The sequence below is a fragment of the Brassica rapa genome, chromosome A08 (genome assembly GCF_000309985.2).
Source record: "Brassica rapa cultivar Chiifu-401-42 chromosome A08, CAAS_Brap_v3.01, whole genome shotgun sequence".
Classification (NCBI taxonomy): Eukaryota; Viridiplantae; Streptophyta; class Magnoliopsida; order Brassicales; family Brassicaceae; genus Brassica; species Brassica rapa.
Genome location: NC_024802.2, coordinates 5,742,380 through 5,768,338, shown reverse-complemented (window position 1 = coordinate 5,768,338; position 25,959 = coordinate 5,742,380). Strand labels below are relative to the sequence as shown.

At 37.1% G+C, this 25,959-nt stretch overlaps 1 protein-coding gene and 1 non-coding gene across 2 annotated transcripts; both read left to right on the top strand.

Annotated features, from left to right (window-relative positions):
- Positions 1-10,793: 10,793 nt before the first annotated feature.
- On the top strand, positions 10,794-10,899 carry LOC117127551. Its single transcript, XR_004450571.1, has one exon. It is a non-coding gene; the product is annotated as a small nucleolar RNA R71 (small nucleolar RNA).
- A 3,723-nt stretch (positions 10,900-14,622) lies between these two features.
- LOC103833382 lies at positions 14,623-15,787 on the top strand. Its single transcript, XM_009109467.1, has 5 exons — positions 14,623-14,684; positions 14,777-14,921; positions 15,000-15,163; positions 15,246-15,366; positions 15,431-15,787. Exons 1-5 carry the CDS (start codon positions 14,623-14,625, stop codon positions 15,785-15,787), a joined length of 849 nt encoding a protein of 282 aa, XP_009107715.1.
- Positions 15,788-25,959: the final 10,172 nt, after the last annotated feature.

The following is a 25,959-nucleotide window of genomic DNA, read 5'->3' as shown; positions in this document are numbered from 1 at the left end:
TATAGAATTGAATGTTTGAAGTAAATATTTATGTTTCATATATTTATATTTGCAATTGATTTAGAATTTTGGTCGGTTTTTGGATTTTTTTTGGTTTTTTGTTTTTTTCGTTCGGGTTCGGCTAATAATACTTCGGGTTCAAATATTTGATGTACCACACTATAAGACCTATTTTGGTATTTCTTATATTTTGGATTGGGTAGTGATCACGTTTTTTTGGTTTGAGTTTGGTTGGACTTTGGGTTGTAGATTTTATGTCCAGACCTATTTTAAATGAAGAGAAAATGAGATTATATAGAAAATTTACCAAAAAAATTATCCCGCGCTAAAGCGCGGATAAAAATCTAGTATTGAATTAATGTTGACTTACATCGCAAGATTTTGAAAAGTAATAAGGAGATATTTCCATAGTTTAATTAGGGAAACAATTTTTATTTTAGAAGATAATATCAAATTAAGAGTGACTACAAAGGAAAACAAATCAAAACAAACTAATTTAATATAAACAAATTAATTAGAGAATCAAAATGGGTTTAAAATCCCGGTAAAAAGGCATAATATTGGAGTTGTTACCAACTTAAACCTCATTAATATCTTAAGATTTAGTCAAATATCTAACACTACTAAAAGCCAGATATGGTGAGCAGCGAGCGTGCCACGTAGGATGGGAAATTCCAGCCAATCAGGTTCATGTGATTCGACACGTCAAACGGCGCCTCACGGTTTTCTTTCGTCTAAAGTCGACCAATATATCTCGTGGGCTTCGTGATTACAATTTGGGCTTTATGGGATTGCCATTTGGGCTTCAGGGTGTTTCGTGTTTGCGACAAAAATCACTAAGTAGAACCGAACCGTCGAAAGATGACGATTCTCCTCACCCTTACCACTTTGTTTTCTCCGATCGAAGAGCAACGAACCCTAGAATCAATCGATTCAATCCTACGCAATCAATACTTTTGTTTCGATCAATCAATACCTACATTATGATTTCGTTTCACCTCCCTCTTTTCCTCCTCCTTTATATGCTGATCTTTCTTCTTCGTACTAAACAAAACCCTAGAACCACTCAAATCTCAAGCCATGGCGATGAAACGAAATGGGAAGTCTCCTGCCTCTTCCGACTCTAACGAAAAAGTGATGTTCTTCAACGATGTCTCTCTAGGTCCCCATGAAACCCAGTTGCGCTTCCGACTCATCCATTTCTGGGAGGCTCGGAACCCGGTGAAGAAGACCCTTATTGGCCTGGAAATGCTCCTCATCGATGAGCAGGTACGTCAATTCTCTAAAAATTGTTTCTAGACCGTGAGATCTGTGTTAGGGTTAATTAGTTATGTTAGATTAGTTAATTAAATTTTGAACTGTGATTTTGACGTTTCTTTAAACTTTGAAGACAAAGCTAGGGTTAATTAGTTATTGATACCACTCAAATTATCCTAAGGAGTGTTACTCTCATCAAAAGAGGTTCAGATGTAGTACTTAGGGATCAAATCCACAAGGAGCTAGGGAACAATTAAATCTAGTGTTTATTAATTCTAAAGGTTACAAATGTTTAAATGAAATAACAATAGTCACAAGTAAATAATAAATGTAACTTGGTTGGAAATGATATTAGATGCATGGCCACTATTCAGGTGTTGGAGATTATAATACCTATAGATGCCTAACTGTTGCATGCATGATATATTAGAGCTCAATCGCTTAACTCAGTGATCAGCTGTCGCATGTTTCACTGGTTAACAGACTAGATCTCGTGTCTCAACGGTTAGTATGTCGACAATGAGAGAGTGTCGATCGATGGTCTATTAAGACGTCAACCGATACACCTTTGCCAACGTCGATCGATAGTCAGTTGAGGACATCGATCGACGGGTTCTAGCCAGACCTATGCGCGAGTATGATATGCCCTACTAAGATACTAAATTGGCGGTTATCCCTCTTTAGAAATCCTAATATGATAGATAGATGTCAGGATGGGATAACAAGGGTGCTTGAGTATGCAATCCTATGATCAAGTTCTAGTTAGCAAGGCTAAAACAAGCAATGAATACAAATCTATCATGAATATCACAACAAGGCAGATCTATAGTTTGGGGCTAATCCCACAAACCTATCTGAACCCTGGATCTAATAATTGAAACTTAGACATAGCAAAGCAATTTATAACAATAAAGAAATAGAAACTCATAGTATAGATGAAAAGAAATGAAAACAAGGAGTTCCAATCACAAGTGATCTTCTTTCCAAAAACTCTCTTCTCTCTCTCAAAATGAAACTTGTAACAAAACTAGGTCTAGAAAAACTCTTCTGCCGTCGAAACACTTAGGCAGTATATAATCTACTAGTTTAAAAACTCGTCAGGGCATTTTGGTAATTTGGCTTGGCCTTGGGTTTTAAGTCTGCTGAGTCCAAATGTCGCGTGTCTGATGTCTCGACATCGATCGATGGTACTTGTGTACATCAATCGATATTAATCTTCATCTGTCGATGCATCTCCTGGTATCGATCGATAGCACTGGTGCGCATCGATCGATTAATCTTCCTCTCGTCGACCTATACGTGGTCCGCTCGGGTGAAATGTCCTTTAAGCTCCAAAATGCTCCAAAGTCATAGCTTTACTCCGAAATGCACCTGAACCTGAAAACATACCTAGAAGAGTAGAAAACATAGATATATTGATATGTGGTGTTTTTAATACCAATACTAGATTTTGACCCGCGCTTAAGAAGCGCAAGTATTTTTTTGGTAACCGTAAACTCAAATATTAAATGAATTTATATTTATTATTAGATATCTAAAATATTTAAAAGCTGTTCTATTATTATTATTTCAGTCCGGTACAATGTTTTCATTGAGTTTTCATATCTGAATCAGACTTGTGGTCGAACCGTAAGATCTAGTAACTCATATATAGTGGGATAGAATATAATAAAATGAATATAGTAAAAGTATTTGAAAATTAAAAAGACCGTTATTAACCCACTGAGAAAAATATAATTTGTTTTTTGTTTTATAAATTTTTGATATATTAATATATATTTGACTTGTATAAGAAAATTCTTTTAACAAATATTGTTAAGTTTATTTATAAATATATTAATTATCAATCTACCAAAATAGTGAATCAAGTATTATTTTTTGTTTTCCTTTTTTAATTTTCTATCAAACTATTATCAATTAAAAAAAAACAGTTTGTGACAGATATTTTATTATTAGAAATCCATACAATTTAAATAATGTTACATTTATATGTATTTATGTATAAAATGGTCTTTATAATTTGGGATTTTGTAAAAAAGGGTCTAAAGTTAATTTGGTTAATTTTTTTTCTGTAACAAAAGTTAATTGGATTTATAATTTTCTTTTCTGAATGGGTTGTATCAGTTAAATTATTCTTTTTAAGTTAAAAGCCCAAAGTCCAATTAATAATATTTATTTTGCTGATAACAAAGTGAGATTAAATAGGGATAACATATAATATATAAGGAAGACCAAAAAAAAAAAAAAAAAGGTCCAAACAACTTTTTAAGTAGATTTATTTAAACTCATTCCCTTTTAATAGTATTGATATGTGCACTTTGAGCTCATTCTCACTCCTAATTCGTGCTTAATTTTCATCATTCCAGGTTGGAAGCATGTGAAAGAGTAAAGAAGAGAGATTCAGGAAGTCAGATGCCGTTTTGAAGGATTCAACGTTGAACAGTCATTTAGAACAACCCAAGGGTTGCTCCCGAAGAGATCAAGCATTTGACTGCTCCCGATCATTAAGGAAACTTCCTATTCCGGGAGTTTGCCCTAGTTTCGACTTTCTCTTTCTCTTATTTTCCTATCACTAGCGCCTCCCTATAAAAGGCCTAGGCTATCATTTCTTTTACTTACGCTAGTTTTGCAAGAAACCTAGACAATTCTCTTGGATTTACGCAACTTGTAAGGGAGAAGACTCCATCTCTCATTCTCATGAGAAGATTATTCTGAACCCTTGTCTTTCTACTTATTTTATATGCAATATTATTCAGAAATCATGTCTGTGTCATCCTGCATTATGATTGAGTAGTAGGCTAAGCTTGCTTAGGGTTGTAGGGTGTTAGCCGCATGAACTGAACACAAATAAGTGATCTCAACTGTTCTTCATTCATATTGATCTTACTGCCTGCATTGAACTGATCACTTAATGTTGGTTCTTTGATTTAATCCTCTAGCTAACCGTTAGGAGATAAGTTGACATATATTGAATGAGCTTTGTATCCCTAATCAGCGAGAGTAGATATTAGGGTATTAAGTGAACAAATCAGATCTTGCATCTAAGGCTTGCTATCGCGTCTTTTTCCAAGCAAGAGCTTAGGATTCAAGACCGACACCATAGGGAACAAGATCACGATAGTGAGTTATTCCAGCCGAGTGATTTGAGTTCTAGACCGCATTTCATCGCACTTGAATAGTTGTTCAGTTCTGCAATTAACATCCGATCATTGACCCTAAGCCAGCTTCATTTAAATTGAATTCGAATTACCTAGGCATTCTTGTTACTTTTGTCACAATTAATTCTCAAAACCCACTTGTTTCTCAGCTTAACATTGAACTCATAAGAGTAAAGAGTAAACTGGTCCTCTGGATTGAATCTCAAATATTACAATTACCACTGTTAACTTGACAGTAGCAAAGATTCATTTTTAGTGTATCATATATATATAGTAAAACACCTATATACCATGGATGAAACGGGTCAAATCCAAGGTATATCAACTCCCCCAGACTTACCCTTTTGCTTGTCCTCAAGCAAAACATACAGGCAATCTCTCTGAAAGAGGTTTGAAAATATTGGGGACTTAAGATTTTAAAGCAAGAAATCTTTCCTCAACAATTTTGCAACCACATTTAAAAAAATCCTAATCACAAAAGCACACTATGCAATATCCTAGCTTAGCAACCATTTCTAACATAACACTACTCATCAATTCACGTCTGACATCCCCTCTACTGATTTCATTTCTTAGCATAAATATAAAGTGAATGCTTTACCTTGGGAGTATTGATCACAGGATGCAAGGATTTCAGACAGGTATCTGGAGCTGCAGGTAAAAGTTAGTTTCTAGTTTCTCTCTCTCTAATTTTCTCTCTTGACTTAAAGTCTGCTTCCATTGCAGGATCAGTGACCAAGATTGGACAGGCTTCCATGAATCAAAACTTAATGGTGGTTGCCACCAAGTTCTGTTCACTTCTTTTTGACCTATATCCAAGAGTTCTTTGCGAAAGCGAGCCTTGAAGATTGCCGCCTCCAAGTCCCGTTTCGAACTCTTTTATTGGAGTATTTATGAATCAAGCCTTAATGGTTTTAGCCACCAAGTCCTGTTCAGACTCATCCAAATTAAAAAATAGATCTTATTTATATATATATATATATATATATATATTTATTATTATTATTATTATTATTATTATTATATATATTATTAGAACTCACTAACTAATCTAGGGTCGAAATTTAGAGAGAGAAAATGTGATAAATAATCTACACCAGGTGTTACCTTCCAGACCTGTCTGAAGAATCCAATCCAATGTATACCAAGCCCCAAAACAAGCGGTTATGTCAGGTTTAGCGTTGGAAATCAGCTTTGGTTACTTCATACGGTTCAAGGCAAGTGTGTAGTTGATAGGTTGATCTGCTTTAGCATCTTTAGTGTTATCTGCAATCAGTAAATCTTAAAATGGTGCTAAAGATTGGTTAGATATTCAAGTTTAAATCAATATAAGATTATAGTCCTTATTTTCAATAGCTAAGCATAATTTATTAAAATTCATTTTTATATAAGAATAAAATAAATTATATCAGTAAATCTCCCCCTGACTTAAATTACACTGTCCCAGTGTAACTCAGCCGGAGTTATGATGACAATAGTTCATGATGTACGAAATGTAACAAGTAGGGAAGATACATCTGACCGGATTAGATATCGATCGATGTGTAAGTGTTACATCGATCGTCATGTGATTGTCTATGTCGAGCGATGTCGACATCTCGTCGTCGGTCGATATTCAGGTCCTCCTACTTGGGTCTCCTAAATCTGAAAGAAATAAAACGAAAGCAAATAAATGCTAGCTAATAAAACCAAAATAAAATACCTAATAGTGGGTTGCCTCCCACTCAGCGCTTAGTTATAGTCATTTAGCCTGACTGTGGTAGTGATTGGCTATTGGGTGGAGAAACAACTGCTTGTTGGAAAACAAGCATCCACGTCATCTCTGCACATTCTGGACCAAGATGCAATGAAACTTCTTGTGGCCTCATCATTTCTTGTCCATTTGTCATCCATCTTCTCAAGTAAATTGGAGATGTTCTGTAGCTTTTCTTGAACGTTGTCAATGCTGACCTGGTGCTAGAGTATGTTGTCATAGGCGTATGCTGAAAGATCTGTCAGTTCCTTTTGCATTGACTCTATCGTCTTGTGTATCAGTTGCTCGCCGATTGGTGTAGACTCGGCATCGATCGATGCGATTATCTGTTCGTTGGTCGATCTCGGCGAGTTGCCATCGATCGATTTCGCTTGTGTCCTGTCGATCGATACTAATATCTGATGTTGAGCTGCGAGTTGCCTCTGAATGGCTTTGACTTCTTTCTGTAGCCATTTTGCGTGGCTGTCTAGTCCACTGATTTTGTTGTCGAATGGAAAGTATATGTCATCGCAGCGTTTGTCAAGTCGTTCCTCCATGGTGTCTAGAGCAGTGTAGATCTTGGATGTTATCTTGTCAACCTCTGCTGCTGTGTAAGGAAGTAACTCCACAGGTTTCTTGCCATCGATCCAAAGCCCTCGTAGCCTGTCGATCGATGCTGATTTTGCCTGGAAAATTTTTTGATTAGTAATGTTCTCAATATCCTTTTGGGCATGAAGTAATTGACTAGAAAATTTGTTTAAATCTATCATGACTGGTGATATAAAGCGGTCATGCATGTCCTCGTAAGTCATCAGCCTCTCATTCATGGCTGAGACTTTAGCGTCGAGCGATGTGAAGGTACACGTGTCGATCGATGTGGCTGGTTGTTGGTCCTTCTTGCGAATGGTGTCCAGATCTTGCTGTCGTAGCTCGATTTTAGTGCTTAGCCAGTCCACGTTGTTGTTGAGAGGGCAGAAAACGTCGTTTATCCTCGTGTCGATGTACGAGACTTCCCATCCATCCCTGTGTTGTGTTGAACATTGCGGTTCTGCAGGGATCTGGGCTGTAGGAAGACTGACGTCGATCGATGTTGCATGTGGTGCATCGATCGGTGCTGAGGTCGTAGCTTCCTTCTCAAGTTGCTGACGTAAACTCTCAATTTCTGTCCTCATTTCTGCCATACTTCTGAAAAGCACATTGTAGCCTCTATCCAAAGGCTGATGTGTATCTTCTACCAATGTTTTGAGCTCCTCTCCCAGTTTCTCCTGAGCTCCACAAATACCAAACACCATTTCATCGATTTCATCTTTGGTGTAGAGTTCTGGTGCCAGTCTTGTGAATGTGAAGGAAGTGGCATATTCTGGAAGATAGATGTGGCTCTCTTCAAAAAGAGATGCTCTTTCCAGTAATTTCCTGATGTCGTCCTTTGTGACAGGTATCATCTCACCAGCTACGTCTCGTGCGTGTCCACACTCATCTCTGTAGACTCCATACTCGTCCCTTTGTTCCCAAGTGAACTTTCTGGCTCCGTACATGTCAAAAGCGCGGTTCCCAAATTCGTACCGTCTGTCGATCGACGTCGGATCATCTCTATCGATCGACGTTGGTGTTACCCTGTCGATCGATGTCTCCGTTGTTCCGTCGATCGATGCTTGCCCTTTTGGTTGGCGTGATAGATCTGGATTGATTTCTGTTGTGGCGACTCCTAAATGGTTGTTAGGATCTGTTTGAATGACGTCTGGAGTACCACGTTGCTATGAGAATAGGTTGTCAAGTCCATTGGCTACTTGAAGGATGTCTGCTATGTCCTCTCTGGACACTTGTAAGATCCTTCCATCCATTGCACGTGCGTTGGCATCTGGGTCCCTGAAAATACCAAATTCATCAGGTGTTAGAAAACTGTAATCAATGTTTGCATAATCATTCAATTTAGAAATACAAAGATTAGGGTTTAGAGTAGTATCGATCGATGTAGATTCAGTTGCATCAATCGATAGCAGAGTAAGTTCTGCAGAACTTGTGTTCTTAAGATGATTGATCTTCATAGATTGTTCTGTTGGTGTAGATGGAAGAGTGTTCATCGTTTTTGCTTGTGTGTTTGCTCAGGTATGTGGAGGTGGTTTCGGGGGTGCAAAACGATTTATATAGGTATCTATAAACCTAGTTGGGAAGGGAATATTCTCCTACTCCTGAATTTTCGCTGCGCCGCGAATATCGATCGATGTTCCAATGTAGGTGTCGATCGATGTGAGCGGTTGTTTTGCTGGACAAGGATGGGTATCGACCGATATGGAGTGCACAGCGTCGAACGATGTTGGAATCGTGTTGGTGAACTCATGTGTTTCGAATCTTTCATCCTGCAAAGATATTTCTATTGCACGTTCTTTTCAATAATCCTCATCGTATTCCTCTGTATATTCCTCATTAGCTGAAGTAATTACAGTGTCAACTGCAAAACTTTCATGGAAACCACTGTATGCCCAACTGCCTATGGAATAATAATCATGTCCTCTCTTGCTTGGAGGTTGGAAGGCAAAATGTTGGTAACAATGAATAGGTGAAGCGAAATGGTCAACTGGGTGCGTTACGTCGAGTGACGTGTTGTTGCGGTCATCGGTCACCGTTAACTAATTGGAATCGATCGATGGAAAGGTTGGGGTGTCGATCGATTTCGAGTACTCTGTTTCATACTCCGATCCACACTCTGCTCCACAATGGCATGCACCAATGAAGCCAAGTTCTTTCCCGTAATCCACATAATTAATGACCTTTCTCTTAGGTCGGATGGGGTCGTAGTGGATGTTTGGGTCTATGAGCGTTAGACCCAATTTGTTTTTGTTCATATCACATACAGCTCCTACTGTAGCTAGGAAAGATCTTCCAAGCAGAAGTGAAGAGTTCCAGTTAAGCTCGATGTCTAGGACATGAAAATCTAGAGGGACAAGGGCATTACCAATCTGTACCTCCAGATCTCTTAATATTCCTCCTGATCGTTTCTCTGAAAGATCCACGAAGTTGAAGGATTCCGTTGAAGGTTCGATGGTCAAACCAAGCTGGTCTGCCATGATCCTAGGGAGGATACTAACTGATGCTCCTAGGGAGGATACTAACTGATGCTCCTGTGTCACACATTGAATGGGGAAATTCAACACCCTTAACTACGCATGGTATTGCAAACTTCCCAGGATCACTCTTCTTCGTCAATGTGATCCTGTGTTTCATCTTCTCTCTGACTTGATGAAACATTCTCCTAATGTCCTCCTCAGTTACCTTTTTTTCTCTGAACAACATCCACAACCGGTGTGTGAAGTAAGCTTCATCAAAAGGTTTTTCGATTGGGATTCTGAGGACTCTTTTAGTGAAACCATCCATCTCCTTATCGTTAGCTTCCCTCTTAAGGTTCTTAGGAATCTTCTCCTTTCTTTACTTAACCTTCTCCCTTCAGCTTCTTGTTCTTCTTGAACTGATTCTGGTGAACTATTTAAAGGGTTGGGTTTTGGTTCGGGTGGGTTAGCTAATGGTTTAGGTGGTGGTCTGAGTGCGTTGATGTAATCATTATCGATTGAGGGTAACCGCACTCGGTATGTCAGAGGTGCATGTCGATCGATGGGAGGTGTGTCGTGATGGTTGGCTTAACCGATCGATCGATTTTATCATAGAAAGGGGAGGGTGGGTGAGGATGCTTAGCTGCGAATTCTTCATGAGTTAGAATTCGAACCGCAATGCATTCAGTCGATTTAGCGGACGACGTCGATCGATGACTGGAGTAATCCGTCCATTGATCTTCATCATGGTCTGTCGATCGATGCGAGTTCATCGACATCGGTCGACACCATTGAGAGCTGCCAAGACACATGGAGCTTTCGATTTCGAAGTCTCCTTCCTCAAGCTTTTTATTTCTCACCACTTGCCAGAAATCATCATCTATGATGGCATTTACATGGTGTTTCCCTTTGTCGGCTCCTGCCTCTCTAGCAAAAGCTTCTTGCCTCTTTATAGTCTCACCCGTCTGAATTACTTGGGTTTCAAGTTTTCTCACCTGAGTCCCTAAGGTCTCGATTTTGTTGTTCAGATTGTTGTAGGCGGAGTCTATTTTACCGTTGAAATCCATGGTGATTTGTTGTTGTCCCAACAGTACTCGATCAAGCATTTCTTCGATATTGCTTTCCTGAGTCTGGGGTGGTGGATTTTGGTTGTAAGAGTTCGAGTAGCTTTTGCTGTTGTTGAAGGGTTTTTGAAATTGTGAACTTTGGTTACTTCTTTGACCATTTCCAAAGAAGTTTATGTTTCCGCCCTGGTTTCCAAATTTCTGGAATCCGATACCTCCGATGTTGTTCACATTTTCTTCTCCTTCTGTATCTGTTATTTCTCCTTCAGCTGAACAGACTTGCTTCCTAAGAAGTTCGTGCACCACATCTAACTTAGCTCTTACTTCGTCCATCTGTTCCTTCCCAATAGAGGCTACAGACTTCTTCCGTTTAGAGTCAGTGTTTTTGGTGCTGATGCTATTAGCAAAGTATTTGATAAGTCTCACAGCTTCCAACGGATTCCGAGTAGTGAAGTTTCCTTCACTCGCTGTATCAAGAGCCATTTGATACTGTAAGGCGAGACCTCGGAAAAAAGTGCTTAGCAGCTGCACTTCGTTAAATCCGTGGTGTGGACAGTCTCGCTGGAAGAACCTAAATCTAATCCACGCATCTTTGAAGGACTCTCCAGCCTTCTGCGAGAATGTGGAAATTTTGTTCCGAAGTTCTTCAGCGCGCGCCTCATCGAAGAAGTTTCGTAAGAAAGCATTCTTGATGTCGGTCCAGGATGTTAAAGATCATGTGGGTTGCTGCCTAAGCCAGTGGATCGCTTCTCCATTCAGCGTGTATCTGAAGAGCTTGCACAGCAGGTAATCTTCGGGGACTCCTTCCATCCGAATAGCAGCGATTAGAGCCTCGAACCGTTCCAGATGGTCCATAGGATGCTCGTGCGGGTAACCTAGAGTAGGGTATATGCGACACGAGAGTGTAGTATTGAGGCTTCAGCTCGAAATTCTGCTTCTGGATCTCCGGAAGTCGAATAGCTGATCTGTTGGAATAGTACTCATCTGGGCGATTGTAGTCGGCCAGTGGTTTCGATCGAGCGTCCGCATCTACAGGTTGAGCAGCTCCTGTAGCATCACCATCAGGGATTACAGTCCCCTGAGCATCTATTTTCTGACCTGTTGCATTACGCAGATGACCGGCCTGGTCATACAGGTTTACGTTCTCGTCATGTGTTAGAATAATAATGTTTACCATTTTTGACGACACGGTATCGATCGACGTAACGCGGCGTAGTATCGATCGTTGTCGAACGATTAGGATCGATCGACGATGATGGTCTGGTGTCGGTCGACGGTTGGTTGTGCGTATCGATCGACGACGAAGTTGTTGCGTCGAGCGATGTGGAACGTTGACCTCTACGAATGGTGCGTTCCAAATGAGCAGGATCGTCTGAGAACAGCAAGTCTTTCTCCTTGTTGCTTCTGGTACCGCTGGGCATGCACCTGAAAAGACAAGAAAAATATTATTAGAAAGGGGGTAGAGAAAAGAATAAAAATCAATAAAACTAAATCTAATGGCGATCAAAGCTCCCCGGCAACGGCGCCAAATTTGATACCACTCAAATTACCCTAAGGAGTGTTACTCTCATCAAAAGAGGTTCAGATGTAGTACTTAGGGATCGAATCCACAAGGAGCTAGGGAACAATTAAATCTAGTGTTTATTAATTCTAAAGGTTGCAAATGTTTAAATGAAATAGCAATAGTAACAAACGAGTAAATAATAAATGTAACTTGGTTGGAAATGATATTAGATGCAGGGCCACTATTCAGGTGTTGGAGATTATAATACCTATAGATGCCTAACTGTTGCATGCATGATATATTAGAGCTCAATCGCTTAACTCAGTGATCAGCTGTCGCATGTTTCCATGGTTGACAGACTAGATCTCGTGTCTCAACGGTTAGTATGTCGACAACGAGAGAGTGTCGATCGATGGTCTATTAAGACGTCGACCGATACACCTTTGCCAACGTCGATCGATAGTCAGTTGAGGACATCGATCGACGGGTTCTAGCAAGGCCTATGCGCGAGTATGATATGCCCTACTAAGATACTAAATTGGCGGTCAGCCCTCTCTAGAAATCTTAATATGATAGATAGATGTCAGGATGGGATAACAAGGGTGCTTGAGTATGCAATCCTATGATCAAGTTCTCGTTAGCAAGGCTAAAACAAGCAATGAATACAAATCTATCATGAATATCACAACAAGGCAGATCTATAGTTTGGGGCTAATCCCACAAACCTATCTGAACCCTGGATCTAATAATTGAACTACTCAGACATAGTAAAGCAATTTATAACAATAAAAAAATAGAAACTCATAGTATATATGAAAAGAAATGAAAACAAGGAGTTCCAATCACAAGTGATCTTCTCTCCAAAACTCTCTTCTCTCTCTCAAAATAAAACTTGTAACAAAACTAGGTCTAGAAAAACTCTTCTGCCGTCAAAACACTTAGGCAGTATATAATCTACTAGGTTAAAAACTCGTCAGGGCATTTTGGTAATTTGGCTTGGCCTTGGGTTTTAAGTCTGCTGAGTCCAAATGTCGCGTGTCTGATGTCTCGACATCGATCGATGGTACTTGTGTACATCGATCAATATTATTCTTCATCTGTCGAGGCATCTCCTGGTATCGATCGATAGCACTGGTGTGCATCGATCGATTAATATTCCTCTCGTCGACCTCTACATGGTCAGCTCGGGTGAAATGTCCTTTAAGCTCCAAAATGCTCCAAAGTCATAGATTTACTCCGAAATACACCTGAACCTGAAAACATACCTAGAAGAGTAGAAAACATAGATATATAAATAGTAAAACACATATATACCATGGATGAAAACGGGTCAAATCCAAGGTATATCAGTTATGTTAATAAAACTTTAAACTTTGATTTTGACATTTTGTTATACGATTGGTTAGTTAGTTTGTAGGGTTTGGTATTGTATTTGTTTAAAATCTGAGGTTTAATTCTCATTTCGTGATTTGTTATTCTTTTCCGACAATAAAAATTGTTTCTAGACCGTGAGATCTGTGTTAGGGTTAATTAGTTATGTTAGATTAGTTAATTAAACTTTGAACTGTGATTTTGACGTTTCTTTAAACTTTGAAGGCGAAGCTAGGGTTAATTAGTTATGGTAATAAAACTTTAAATTTTGATTTTGACGTTTTGTTATACGATTGGTAAGTTAGTTAGTAGGGTTTGGAATCGTATTTGTTTAAATTCTGAGGTTTAATTCTCATTTCGTGATTTGTTATTCTTTTCCGACAATAGGGAACTGTCATTCAAGGACTCATCCCACCAAGACATATTAAGAAATACTTGCCTGAGATGAAACAAGGATCAGTTTACAAACTCATCAACTTCTACGGATCGAAAAACAAACCGATGTATCGGGTTGCTGATCATATCGCAACCGTGTCTTTCACATGGAACTCTGAGATGTCGGTTCTTCTCGACATTCCAATCCCTTTTGATGAAGACCGTTTCATGTTTCATTCATATGCAGATTTTGAGGCTAACTGTGATCTCAAAGGTGACCTCTACGGTAAGCATACTAATTTTACAAATCATAACTCAGTTACATTGCTATATTTTGATGCAGTTTTAGTCTATCTTCATGTTTGGTAAAGAATTGTAGAATTTTGTTGGGTTAAGTAATTAGTTCAAGTATTTTGTTTCTTTAGTTTTATATTAGCCATCTGAATTCCACTCTTCATGATAAATGTTATAGATGTTGTTGGCCACATGAAGCTGGTCGATCGTCCCACCCTTGATGAAGCGAAGATCGCTACCACTCCGCACATTATGGTTCATGTGCAATCACATGAGTAAGTGTGTTCTTTTATTTTCAATATACCATCTCTCTTTAGTTCCTAAGTCCCTAAGAGATTATTTTTTGCAGCGGACCTGTCATGAAGATCTACTTTTGGGACCAGACTGCAACAGACTTCTGCAAGAAGTTTTTTTTAATGCTTTTTTTTTTATTTTTTTTTCTAAAATGTCTAATATCTTTTTTACATCTTCTATGTGAAAATGTTAAGTCCTATGAAAACACTCTCACAGTACTTTTGGTCACAGCTATTAACACTAAACGTCTCGGAGGTAATCATTTATCTCTTTAGATTCAGGTTTTCACAGATAATTGTGATAATTGTGACATGTTTTCCTAAGACGTTTACTTATTTGTCGTTGGTTGCTAATTATTCAGTCAATCATTTATCTCTTTGGTTTGACGTTTTCACTGATCATTGTGTCATGTTTTAGCTTATTAAACATTCTAAAAACGTTTTCTTCTTTTATATTGGCTGCTAATTTTACACTCTATCATTTTTAATGCTTCTTCGGTTATTGAACATGTACCCTGGCACTGACGTCTATGTCTCCCACACGGGTTTTCATGGACTATGATGTCCAACCAACCATTGATTACTTCACCTGGTATCTACCCACATCTATAGAAGTTCATGTTGAGCACACAGTTACACAAATTGAAGTGATTGACTAAAGCAATGCTTTCTATTTTTTGTTAGGCTCGACTCAAACCCAGATATTGCTAAGCAGGTTAGTGCAGAGGTGGTCACTAAGTGGGAGACGCTGACTATAGCTGATATATTCTCTTACATCACAATTATCTGTGAAAACCCAAATCATTTGATGACTCAAGAATCTGCAAAGGTAAATACAAAGCTAAATATTACTTACCCATTTTTAAACGCTTAGATATTTATTTCAAATGCTTTTGAACTGTTGCAGGATGCCTTTTTTGAGTGCACTGCTACGATTGATGATGTTGTTCATGGATCTGCTTGGTACTATATTGCATGCACTGAGTGCCATAGTAAGTCTACCAAAGGTGCAAACTCATTGATTTGCACGAACACAAGATGTGTGAAGTATAACACAGCTGGAGTTGCACAGTATGTTCGCTGGCCTCAATATTCAATTACACTTTCTCTTATATTAGTTTTGGATTATTAACTTCTGATTCTTTCATAACAGGTACCGTGCAAAGATTTCTGTTTATGACAGCAGTGAACAAGCTTTTTTTGTCATGCTTGGTGATGCTGGTCATGAGTTGACTGGGAGGCACGCATCTGAGTTGGTTAGCAGCTACTTTGAGGTAAATGTCTATCAGTTTATACTCTCAACTGATTTAAACTCACACTATTGTACTTGAATGCAAGGCTAATGAAAACAAAGGCCCTGACCATGAGGTGCCTGTCCCGGAAGCTCTAATCAGTACAATCGGACAGACCCATAAGTTTTGTGTGAAAGTTACAGACCATAACTTCTCTAGCAACACCCGAGCTATAACTGTCACCAAGATCCTCTCTCTAGACACACCACCACCCACAGAAGCCTCTCTTGGAAACGACATTGCTGCAACGTCCGAGGAAACAATGCAGACTGGAAGTGACGTGTGTGAGCCTTCAAAAGCCGTGGAGATTCTGCAGATGAGGAGAGTAAGAGGACGTTTGACAGTGTTGATCCAGAGAAAGTCAAACGGCCAAGATGTGAGAATTGAAGCTTCAGTTCATTGATGTTTAAGTCTTTGCTTTGAAGTTCAAGTATTGCGTTGGTTTTTAAAAGTTTGCTTCAGTTTAAGTACTATTTTCGTTTCTATAAAGACATTGCTTTGTTTCATTTCATTTCAGACTTTGTCTTTTAATCAATTGAACTATCTTTCTTATATAGATTTCCCGTCTCTTTCAAATCAATTGATTTCATGTTTTGAATTCAATTAGCAAATCCAAACGGTTTGGACTCATAAGATAACTCGCTGGATTTAGTTATCTCCATAGCCCATATCCATTTTGATCTCCATGTCGCCGTCACACACGCACATCACACAGCAGAATAATCCTTGACTATATCCCATATTTGAATCCTCTTAAAATCCCAAATTCCATATGATCTCATATTTATGTTAAATCTCATCTGAAAAGGAAAGTAATATATTTCATTCAACCAGCAATTACAATCTTTGACTATATCCTTTCAAAGGGAAAGAAAAATGCATAAGAAAATCAAACTCTCCCAAAAACTCATCCTTCTCTTGAGTTAGAAATAAGAAGACTTAAGAAAAATCCAAGAACTCATCTGTCTCTTCTATACGTCCAAGCAATTTATTTTCTTTTGGGTTACAATTAATTTGTAGCCACGGAATATGAATGTTCAATCAAAATTTAACCATAAATTAGTTTTAGTTAGCAATTCTACTCATTCACCATATAAAGTTGCAAAGCTACTTTCTAAATCAAAATCTTTCATATAAGAATTGCCCAAAAACTTTACGTTATTTATATTATTTAAATTTTATACATGTTTTTCAAAGACTAAAAACACCATGCTATTCTTATAATTATTTATGTTTTTTCATTACGTTGGAATTATAAGTTATGAATATAAGTGAGAATTTATTAGTCAAGGATATATAGTGACTATATAATATATGCTTCATAAAAAACCAGTATATTGTATGTTTAGTGGTTTTGTTTACAGAGACAATCTTTAATTAGTTAGACAAACTATAACTATATACTGAAATATCATGAGTCTGTGTTTTGCTTGAAAATGAACGATCGGATCTAATGACTCCCACCTTATCCTCCCTTTGTATATGAAACCTTTGCTTTTAAAATCCTCCAAGTTGATGATCACCTCAAAATTGTCATATTAACCAAAATATATAACACATTTTAATATAGATATCTATTAAATAAAAATTATTAATCGTATGGCTTTACAATTTTATGCATATTTTATAATACAAATTGTAAGCTCGTGAAAAAAAAATAATGTGAGATTTTTAATAATTCATAACAGCTCTTATAGGGTATATAATATTTTGAATATCTATTAACTGAAAATTTTCATTCATATGTTTTACGATTATTTATATTTTCTACACTACAATTTTAAAACCCTTGGTCACAAATTTAAATGTGAGAATTTGAATAATATTAGAATTTTATAGTAATTTTCTAAAATTCAAATAATAAAATATACGAAAATGTTACTTTTTGTTATATGGTCGGTATGATATGTTTATTTTTTTTCTTTATATCAAATTATAATAACATTATAGATGTTTTATGAAATATTTATATTTCTTATATTATATATTTATTTAGTATTTATTTTATCTTATATTATTAACTTACTTATTTAAATATTACTTTACATGCTTAATGTAATATTTATATTCATATTTACTTCTTTTTTTGGCACAATATTCATATTTACTTACTATTTATTTTACTATACATTTTTCAGATCGATGTGTAATTTAGTTTTTCCATTTCTTATATTGTTTATTTTTTCTTGCTTTTATATTGATTTTCAAATGTTAATTATCTCACTGTTCTTATATTCTATATTTATTAATTTTAATTTTCTTGCTTTTAAATCAATTGATAATATTATAGTAGTCTTTTAATGTAATATTTAATTATTATTTATTTTATTATACATTTTGCAGATAAATTTTTAATATACTTTTCTATTTTTATATAATATATTTATTTATTTATTTTTCTAATATTGTACATTTAGTAATTTTAATATTACGCAAGATGTTTAATGTAATATTTATATTTTTATATTGTATATTTATTTATTGCTTATTTTTCTTATATTGTATATTTACTTATTCTAATTTTCTGATATCAAATGATAATATTACGATAGAAGTTTTATGTAATATTTATGTTACTCATATTAAATATTAACTTATTTTTTTATATTGTATATTTATTTATTATCTATTTTTAATACCACGTGACTTCTTTTGAAAAATAGGTTTTTTTATATATATGTGGACGGTCTATAGAAAACACTTAGTTTTTAATATGAAAAATAGATAATTAACTATTAAATGGTAAATTCTTATAAATTTAACAATTTCATAAAAAAACACAGATGCAATGTTTACAATTAAAAGATAATTCTTTTACATTCTTTTGGATTCCTATTATGGATAGATTACTCTTGATTAATTTATACCAACTCTATTTTGACTAATGTAGTATTTATATTACTTTTTCATGTAGCATTTTTATTTTTGAAATTGTGTACTTAATTATTACTTTTTGTATATTATATATTTACATATTTACGGTCGCTACTTAACCATGTTTGGTTAAGGACATTGAGTTTCCATGTGCGTTGTGTGACACAGGTTCATTAGTCATCATACTACCCAAGGTAATGGCAGACCATCTACGTCTGAAGATAGAGCCTTTGGAGGATTCATTCACTTTTGTGGATCATTCTACGAGGAACTCCGGAGGAATTATTAGAGATCTTGAGGTGCATATTGGCAATGCACTAGTTCCAGTTGACTTCCATGTCCTGGAAAACAAGCAGAACAAGAATCATTCTTTACTACTTAGGAGAGCTTTCATGGCTACTGTAGGAACAGTTTGCAACATGCAAACCAATCAGTTGTGTCTAACACTGATAAATTCTGATGTCCACTATGATCCAGTCAGAGTTGTGAGGCCACAAACGTCCAACATTGGAGTTAACACATGATTCATTGTAGCATTGCCACTGCAATTATGAGGATGAATTCGAAACTGAGTATTCAAGATTGATCGATAGCGGGACTCCACCATCGATCGACATTGCAATTCTTCCACTGATCTACGACACGTCGAGAGAATCGATTGATAATAGTCCTGCAAATGAGACTTTCGCTTTGCCAACACACTGCTATCCGAACTTTGAAGTTGCTACCCAGCCTAAGACATCGATTAATTACCACTACAGTGATACGCTCAGCGGACAGGGTGGCTATTCTATCGGCATTTGGGCAGACGAGAGCTTTTCAGTAGACACTGCATTACCTGAAATGCAGTCTGATGAGTATGATGAGGACTACCACAGAGAGAGGAACATTGAGTACCGTAGTCTTGCCATGGATGATAGAGGAATTCTCCACACATCATATGCACATACAACATCAACATCGATCGACAGCGACATCCAGCCATCGATCCATGCTCATCACAGACCAAATTCCAAATTACATGTTACAGATAATACAAATTATGATTATCTAACTCCGGATGAATTTGGTATTTTCAGGGTAAAAGAAGGCCAAGCAAGAGAAATGGATGGACGCATCTCAACATATCCAAGGAGGAAGATGAAACCTCGTTGGGAGAACATAAAGGTATCCATACCGACCGCGCTAGAGCAGAACAGCTACAACAAAGCAGAAATTGATGAGTTAGTAGCAGAGATCTACAGAGCCATTAAAACTTTAGATGATTATCATTCGAAGAGGCTCGATGACATCTACCTGTTCGACAACAGTATCAGCTGGTTGACTGCATGCATGGATGGGATGAAGCAAGACGTGGCCATGATTCAGAAACTACATGTAGTCGACGTAGGACGATCAACATCGAGCACCACTCACGCTCGCCCATCAATCAAGACTTGCTGAAAGAAGATGTCTACCAAGAGCTGAAGAACATCTCAGAATCAACTTATGCCAGACTTGGAATGCAACAGCGCAGCAGCATTGGGAATCTTCAGCATAGGATGCATGCAAGTGAGGTTGCTAGAGAAAGATTGAAAAATCAGTGGACCAGAGGAGATGAGGCCATAAGAAGCTTCATTGGCACTTGGTTCCAGATGAACAAAGATGAAGTGGACACTTGCTTAAAATCAGTGGACCAGAGGAGATGAGGCCATAAGAAGCTTCATTGGCAGTTGGTTCCAGATGAACAAAGATGAAGTGGACACTTGCTTACAACCAAGTAATCACTTTGATCATTACTAGCCAAACAACCTCTAAAGTCAAGCTAAATGACTATAACAAAACGCTGAGTGGAGGCAATCCACTATTAGGTAATTTCTTATAGCTTTATTTACAAGTTATTTATTTTCATTTTTACCTTATTGCAGGTCTAAAAAAAATAGAAAAACCAGGAAAACAACAAAAGAGAACCAAGGCGAGGTTACTTGTCATCCACCGATGAGACCAGGTCGACATCGATCGACAGTGCAACACCAACACCGATCGATAGACACATTCCCGTGTCGATCGACATCGACATTAGCGATCAGGTATGTTGTTCTCCTTGTTACATTCAGTACTTATGATTTATATTCTCATGAAACTCTGACTAGATATACAGTAGGGACAGTGTTTTTTAAGTCTGGAGGGAGGTTTATTGATATTAAGTTTACCTATGAGTTTTATAAAAGATTTCAAAAAGTTTTTATTGAGCCAAGAAGGAATGAACTTTTACAATTTTCCTTACTTATCTAACCACTCTTTAGCACTATTCTTAGATTTATTGACTGCAGTTTATACTATAGATGCTAAAGTGGATCATCCTTCCAATTATTCATACTTGCTGAGAATGTTTAAAAGAACCAAGCTGACCTCAAACCTAATTGAGCTCAATTCGTTTGTCTTGGGGCTTGGTATACATTGGATCAGAATCCTCCTGCAAGTCTGGAAGGTATTAGACTTAGTGTCCCTGGTTTTCCTTCCACCTCTCTTTGGCATCGATATATATTTACAAACAACTGAAATGATTTCTTGCGGTGTAGAGGGGTAAGAGTGTCTCATGCGACTCCATTATTCTACTCTAATAGAATGATCACAAATTGTTTGGAAACGAGGAATAGATACATTATCGATGACCCTACTATTCGCTTACAACTTTTCCCAGTAAAAAAAACTAATCGGATTCAGAGAAGAGAGAAGGGAAGTCAGAAAGCGTTACTTGTAGGTCCAGATAATTGCTTGAATTGATTCCATGTGTTCAGTGATCGATACTATCAAGGTAAAGCCTACAACTTTTACTTACATGTGTTAAATTAGGTCAGTAGAGGGGTTATTCAGACATGATTTGCTAAGTTATTGGATGAATGAAATTGGTTGCTAAACTAGTATATTGCATATTGTTTTGATATGGTTGCAATATTGTTGAGGTGATGATAGTAAGTTCTTAAATTATGTGAGTCCGTGCTATTTTCAAAAACATCTTTCAGAGAGACTGCTCATTGTTTTGTTTGAGCACAAGCAAAAGAGTAAGTCTGGGGGTGTTGTTATATCATGATTTTACCCATTTTTATCCTGGTATATAGGTGTTTTTAAATACTTTATAGTTGTTTTGGAGTCTTTTTAGTATGTTTTCAGGTTTTGGAGTGATTTGGAGGAAACCGGTGATTTTGGTGTTTTTTGGAGATAAAATGATAAAGCTCCGTAGCTGAGCATCGACCATGACTATCGATCCATGGGCGAAGGCAATAATCGATCGACATACACTCTGTGTTGTCGATCGACAGCGAAGCGCGCAGAAGCCAGATTGGATTCCAGCCGACTTTAACCCGAAGTCACACAAGAATTACTAAATTACCTCTGACGAGTTTTAACCTAAGATTTATGTGCTCTGCCATTTTTCTAGGCAACACACGCTTTCTACGTTTTCTATACTTTCTTACTTTCATACAGTAAAATACTTAGAGTCTTAGGGTGGAGAGAAAATCCAATAACTCCTTCAGAGATTTGTGATTGGAACTCCAGTTTTTCTACTATATTCTATTCTATGCAGTTTTCTTATCTTATTGTTATGAATTGCTTAGCTATGTCTGAGTAGTTCATCTTGTTAGATTTAGGGTTCATATATTCTCGAGGGATTAGTCCAAAATATATAATTTCTAAGTGTCAGGAATATGAATCAACTAGACTGTTCTTAAAGCATGTGTTCTAGAGTAGCTAACTAGGACCTTGTCTTTAGATAGTTGGGCGCAAGCAAAATTTTGGTTCTCTATCTGATCAGTTTAGATTGTGTTAGGATTGTTAGAAACAAGAGGAATATGATTTAGTTCTGATAGACCATATATTTTACCCATTTTTAATCATGGTTTATAAGTGTTTTAAAGTGTTTTAAGATACAATTATTATGTCTTAGAGTCTACTTGGAGTATTTACAGGTTCAGGGACGCTTAGGAGAAATATGGTGATTTTGGAGTCTTTTGGAGCCTTTGGAAGTGCAGAGTTGCACAGACGCGTCAGATGTTTAGCTATAGATGGAGACTTTCTGACCGTTAGATTGAGCCTATATTTTGACACAAGATATAGATTTGAGTTAGCTTTCCAATTCCACCGGTATCAGGTCAATCAGCATCCTTTAGCAGAAGTTATGCCCGTTTTACTGAAGCGTAGTCAGTCTGCCTCGCGAGAGGAAGCTGCCGAGAAGAGGAAGCCACGTCGATCGATGCAGCACTCTGCACGTCAATCGATGGAGATCCCAGATTGTGGACCTTGTATATTTTATGACTGCGTGAAGCTCAGAAGTAACCACAAATTACCAGAATGCCCTTGAATGCCCTTGGACGACCAGAAACCCTATTTATGTTATTTCTAAGCCATTGTTGACGGCTACGCTTTTTACACACTTTCTTTGATTCATAGTTTTGTTAGGAGAGAAGGGAGGAACTTCTATCAGAGTCCTCCTGGAACTCCTTTGGTTTTATTCATCTATTTCATTTCAGTATTTCTATCTATTCAACTATGATTTCTGTTTTCATGTCTGAGTAGATCCACCTGTTAGATCCAGGGTTCAGATAGGTTTGTAGGATTAGCCCCAAACTATAGATCTGCCTTGTGGTGATATTCATGATAGATCTATACTTATTGATTGTTCTAGAGTAATTAACTAGAATATTGATCATAGGATTGCATACCCAAGCATCCTTGTTATTCCATCCTGACATCTATCTATCATATTAAGATTGCTAGAGAGGGCTAACCGCCAATTTAGCATCCTAATAGGGCAAATCATCTCGCGCATAGGCCTGGCTAAAACCCGTCGATCAATGTCCTCAACTGACTATCGGTCGATGTAGGTAAATGTGTATCGGTCGATGTCCCAATAGGACCATCGGTCGACACTCTTTCGTGATCAAGATACTAACCGTTGAGACACGAGATCTAGCGAGTTACCCAGTGAAACATGAGACAACTGATCACTGAGTTAAGCGGTTGAGCTCTAACATATCATGCATGCAACAAATAGTTACCTATAGGAATTATAATCTCCAACACCTGAATAGAAATCCTAGATCTAGCAACCATCCTTCCATCGAACAACCCTTGCCAAGCTGAACAATTGATTTGTTAAACTTGTTTACTGATTTGTTTATTTAATTGCTATTTTACTGCTTTATAATCTATTAGCCTAGTTTATTATAAATTGTTTAGATCTAATCGGTTTCCTAGCTCCTTGTGGATTCGATCCCTAAGTACTATAACTCGACCTCTTTTGATGAGAGTAACACTCTTTAGGGTAATTTGAGTGATATCAAGTTCAACCTAGTGAACACGTTAAAGCCGTGTGTAACGCTTCCTAGAAGGAACGTCGATCGGCAACTCACTAGTTGCATCGATCGACGGGCTGAAAGGTGTATCGATCCACACCCCGTTGTTGGATCGATCAACACTTTCTCATGACCAACAAGCGACAGCTGAGGTCTTATATTCGGCGATAAATAGTCTAAATATACAAAAATTGATCGGCTATTGTTATTGTTTGAGTTCTAAAATATTCATATATGCTTAGTAATCTATGTCTCTATCATCCTGATTGTTTGAATAGAAACCTTAAGTCTAACGTCTCTCATATTTGTCTTAAAACCCCCAATCAATCAATCGATCGAACAATTACCTGTTCACCCCTACTATTTACTGTTTTAAAACCTACTTACCTAGCTTAACTACATGACTAGATAGATCTATTGTGTGCCCTAACTCCTTGTGAATTCGATCCCTATGTACTACAGTTGAACTTCCTATTCGAGAGAGTAAATCATTCATTAAGATAATTTGAGTGATATCACATTTCTTAAGCTATATAGTGTTTTCTCAATCATATTCCATTAGAGAACTTAAACAAAAACAATTTATTTCATTTGTTTCTTTTTATTTTATATATATTCAACAATATTTCTATATATATACAATGTTTTTCATGAATTATCCTACAATTATTCGGATTGTGTCTCTTTATAAATTAAGATCCTACATTCTTCTCCTTTGCTCTACTACTATTGCATATGTAATCTTTACCCTTTTGCTTAGCCGTCTTGTAATTGGATGAATAAAATAAAATGAAATTTGGATGAGTCGTTCTTGTTGACGAAATCGACATGTCAAACTCTATACTACAAGCAATACGTTATAATTGTATTCATTTTTCTTTTGATGTAGTCGATAACTTGTAGATTGTGATTGTCCATGTGACTCTTAAGCTGGTGTCAAATACCTACTCAAAGCATGTGGTCACTGTCTTCGATCTATAATGCTGATTGTTTGCACTTCGTATTGCATAGGAAACCTACTTTCGATTAATCAAATTCAGCAGATGGGCTTAGTTTGATTCCAGGTTATGACATTTTAAGCCGTGGCATTTGCATTTGGATACTGGTTCTCTAAGATCCATGCTTTTAGGCAATGCATACAACTTTGTTGAATATGATGAATATTAAATAGAAGTGATGACAAACATAATCAGAATCCTTAACTTATCAGGCAAGTGGAAGAGGTTAGATGAACCATATCGATTTGCATAGAAATGCAGAGCTTAGACTCTAGCAGGTCATTTAGCAACCCAGTTAGTTGAAAGCAGCCAAGCGGTGCCACCAGGTTGTCCGGTGGTTGTGATATCCATCATGGGACTATACCTTGCCTCACTCTCGAAAATGGGTTTCAAATCAGAGACGTTCAATCTTTACGAACCATGCCATATCAGAATAGTCATTCACATGCCAGTAAGCATGAAACCACACTGGGAGCTGTTCCGCACAGAACAACTTTGTATTCAACGATAGGATCCATAACTATGAAACCGCTCACTCACTTATGACGCACAAAAATCTTTGGGGAATGGGGAGGTTTACAAAATATTTGACAAATAGTGTAGAGATGTCCCGATGAAAGTACAGCAATATGTTGTGCTCTACAAATTAAGTTTTAAATTTCGTTAGCAAGTTTAGCAGAGAATACGTCACTGATTCTTACACTATCCACGAACAATAAACCTTACATGTTACTGTTAACCAGCTTGTTCACAACTAAAAAAATTAGATTCCACGAGAGAGAGACTCAATAGTCAATTTAAAGCAGTGCGATAAATAATAGCCCAACGTTAAATCCATATTCTCTCCCAGATCAGTGATCAAACAGCTCCGGAGTTATGAAACCTTGCACAATAAATCGCAACAGATATATTCCACAAGTAAAGCCAAAAACCACAAATGTTTTCACTTACGAGCTTAGAGGTTGTGGATTTCTTAGCTCACTCAACTAGATGATGCGAAGCCAAATGATTCTAAAACTAGTCGCAAACCAAGTAAGATTCACATGATCATTTCCTATGTTGTTAATTCTTCAGCTGTCAATAAGAATCAAAGCTTTTGTATATTGATCTAATTCTAAGCACAAACAAGAACTCAAACTTTATTATTGAAACTGATAGAACCAAAGGTGTATATTGATAGAACCGCCCAACCTCCCACTCTTGATCTCTACAAACCAGAGACTCAAGCCAATACGATCTTGCTCACAAAGAGAAGCAAGCTCAAGACTCACCAACTAACTGACTCACATATTCCTCTTGGGTCCTCTTATATAGTGTGAGGCCCAATAACAACTGTAACAAACTCTATACCACTTGTGTAACCTTTT

What these genes read in the sequence shown, in the direction of transcription:
- LOC103833382 (XM_009109467.1), top strand. Translation starts at nt 14,623, where the DNA reads ATGTCTCCCACACGGGTTTTCATGGACTATGATGTCCAACCAACCATT. An exon ending in AACACAGCTGGAGTTGCACA is followed by an intron (nt 15,164 to 15,245) that starts GTATGTTCGCTG and finishes CTTTCATAACAG; the next exon opens with GTACCGTGCAAAGATTTCTG. An exon ending in TGGTTAGCAGCTACTTTGAG is followed by an intron (nt 15,367 to 15,430) that starts GTAAATGTCTAT and finishes CTTGAATGCAAG; the next exon opens with GCTAATGAAAACAAAGGCCC.